Here is a 1,934-nt window from a genome sequence, read left to right on the forward strand (position 1 = left end):
CAAGGCAGATGACCACCCACCTAGAGCCGAAGGGTCTGTCCGAGGTTTCTGCCTGTTAAAAGGCAGTTTTTCCTTGCCCCCGTCACCAAGTGCTTGCTCATGGTGGTACTGTTGGGTCTCTGTAAATGTTATAAGGAGTTTGGTCTAGACCTGCTCTATTTGAAAAGTGTCCTGAGATGAATTGGCGCTATACAGAAAAATTGAATTGAATTGAATTGAATTAAGAAGTCATCTCGTCCTTCTACCTCATTAAAACTTCCAGAATCTCTGAATATATTTCTAAAGTTCTGCTGGACCAAGGGAATGTCTCTATTCACTGTAAGTCAATTCTCAGTGGAAGTTGCATACTGGACCAGGACTTACTTCCAAAGTATTTGTGATAAATTTGTGACAAATCACGCTGTTAGGCCCCGCCCCTTAAAATCAGATTTTTAATGAGCACAGAGAAATTTTAAGCAGATGAATGTTGAAATAAATGAAAACATCCTTTTAGTGTCAGACAGCATTCAAACATCACACTGTATCAACAAGAAGACACACTTCTTTCTGACTGGAGGGGGACTTCAGTATAGGCTTATGTTCTCTCTGTTCTCAATCTATCCCAATGGTCTTATATTCTAGCAGTTGAGCTTACAAGTATCAAGCACAGTTGACCCCTGTGAGGTCTCTGTGGTGGCAGCTGATGAGAGATGAAATGAAAGTTGAATGATCCCTGTGGGTACACTGGACTGTTGCAGCAGTTAAATAACAGGACACAGTGGGACAGTGACAGAAGGTCTTACCTTCGAGTTGAGGTCTCTGTGGTAAATGTTCTTGTAGTGCAGGTAGATCATCCCCCTGCTTATATCACAGGCCAGGTCCACCTTCTCTCTCCAGCACAGGGGAACATCTTTCCTAGCCAGAAGCTCCTCTACACAGCCACCATTGACATACTGAAACAGCCAATGTCAGAATAAAAGAAAGACATTTTGAAAAATGTAGCATTTGTTCAATTATATACACTAATATGAAGTTGATACAGGTGTACAATGCAAAAATATGAGATTATGTCAAAGTATAATTCGCTTACTTACTTACTTTAAGCAATTAACCTAGTCCTGCTTACACAATAAATGCCTGACTCTATTTCATTATCACTATCAACTCAAATCAGTGTTATCTGTTGTGTTTTTCCACACTCAGAATAGAGCCAGCCACACAGTAACAATGACTCACAGGGTGCAAAAAAAATAAATAAAAATAAGAGTAGGACTCACCTCTAAGATCGGATAGAGTTTGTCTTCCTTGACACAGATTCCCAGATATCTAGAATGAGAGGAAATATGTTTATTTCTTCTTCATCTTCCTTGTGAGTCCTTGTTAGTTGAGTTTGCTAAATCTATGATGTGTAATTATGTATTTATTTATAATTAATTTCACAGTTTTTTGTGATTTCCGATATTATCCATGAATTAATCCTAATGACTTTGGTGATCTAACCTTGCGAGCCACCTGGACTTGCAAGAATTTCTTTTCAGTGGGAAGTGGCTTTTTTGGCTTCATGAGCCACTGAGCAGTTTGCATTAGAATGAATGGTGACGCTGTGGAAAACAACAATGGCTGGTCCCACAGAGATGAGTGTAGATGCTGCTAGCATCAATCACATCAGAACTGACTGAACAAGAGTTTTTATTTATTATAAAAGAAGCAAAGAATGGCATGAAGGCTTTTCTCCATGGAAATATGCAATGCAGTGACTTGCATAATCTTGATCCATATTTGATCAGCACTGCCTAGTTTGACGGTTTGATCTTAGTTTGGTGGGTTGAGCTGAACAGACTCACTGAGAGTGACATGTTAACCACGAGGGAGCAACCCCCTAAATCATAACCCTGTTTTACTCACTTACTTACTTATGGGACCATAATTTACTTAATGAACATCATGCTGTATGG

General features: G+C 39.5%; 1 protein-coding gene across 1 annotated transcript in view; it reads right to left on the minus strand.

Annotated features, from left to right (window-relative positions):
• Window positions 1-408: 408 nt before the first annotated feature.
• Window positions 409-1,934, minus strand: part of LOC118325946 (dual specificity testis-specific protein kinase 1-like) — a gene marked incomplete at its 5' end in the record, with an annotated part of 3,952 nt that continues 2,426 nt past the window's right edge. Inside the window, 2 exon segments of the mRNA XM_035658813.1 lie at window positions 409-932; window positions 1,257-1,305. Of these exon segments, the coding sequence (XP_035514706.1) occupies window positions 741-932; window positions 1,257-1,305 (241 nt within the window).

The sequence above is a fragment of the Morone saxatilis genome, unplaced genomic scaffold (genome assembly GCF_004916995.1).
Source record: "Morone saxatilis isolate NCDOM2014 unplaced genomic scaffold, NCSU_SB_2.0 Contig16, whole genome shotgun sequence".
In the NCBI taxonomy this organism is placed as follows: domain Eukaryota; kingdom Metazoa; phylum Chordata; class Actinopteri; family Moronidae; genus Morone; species Morone saxatilis.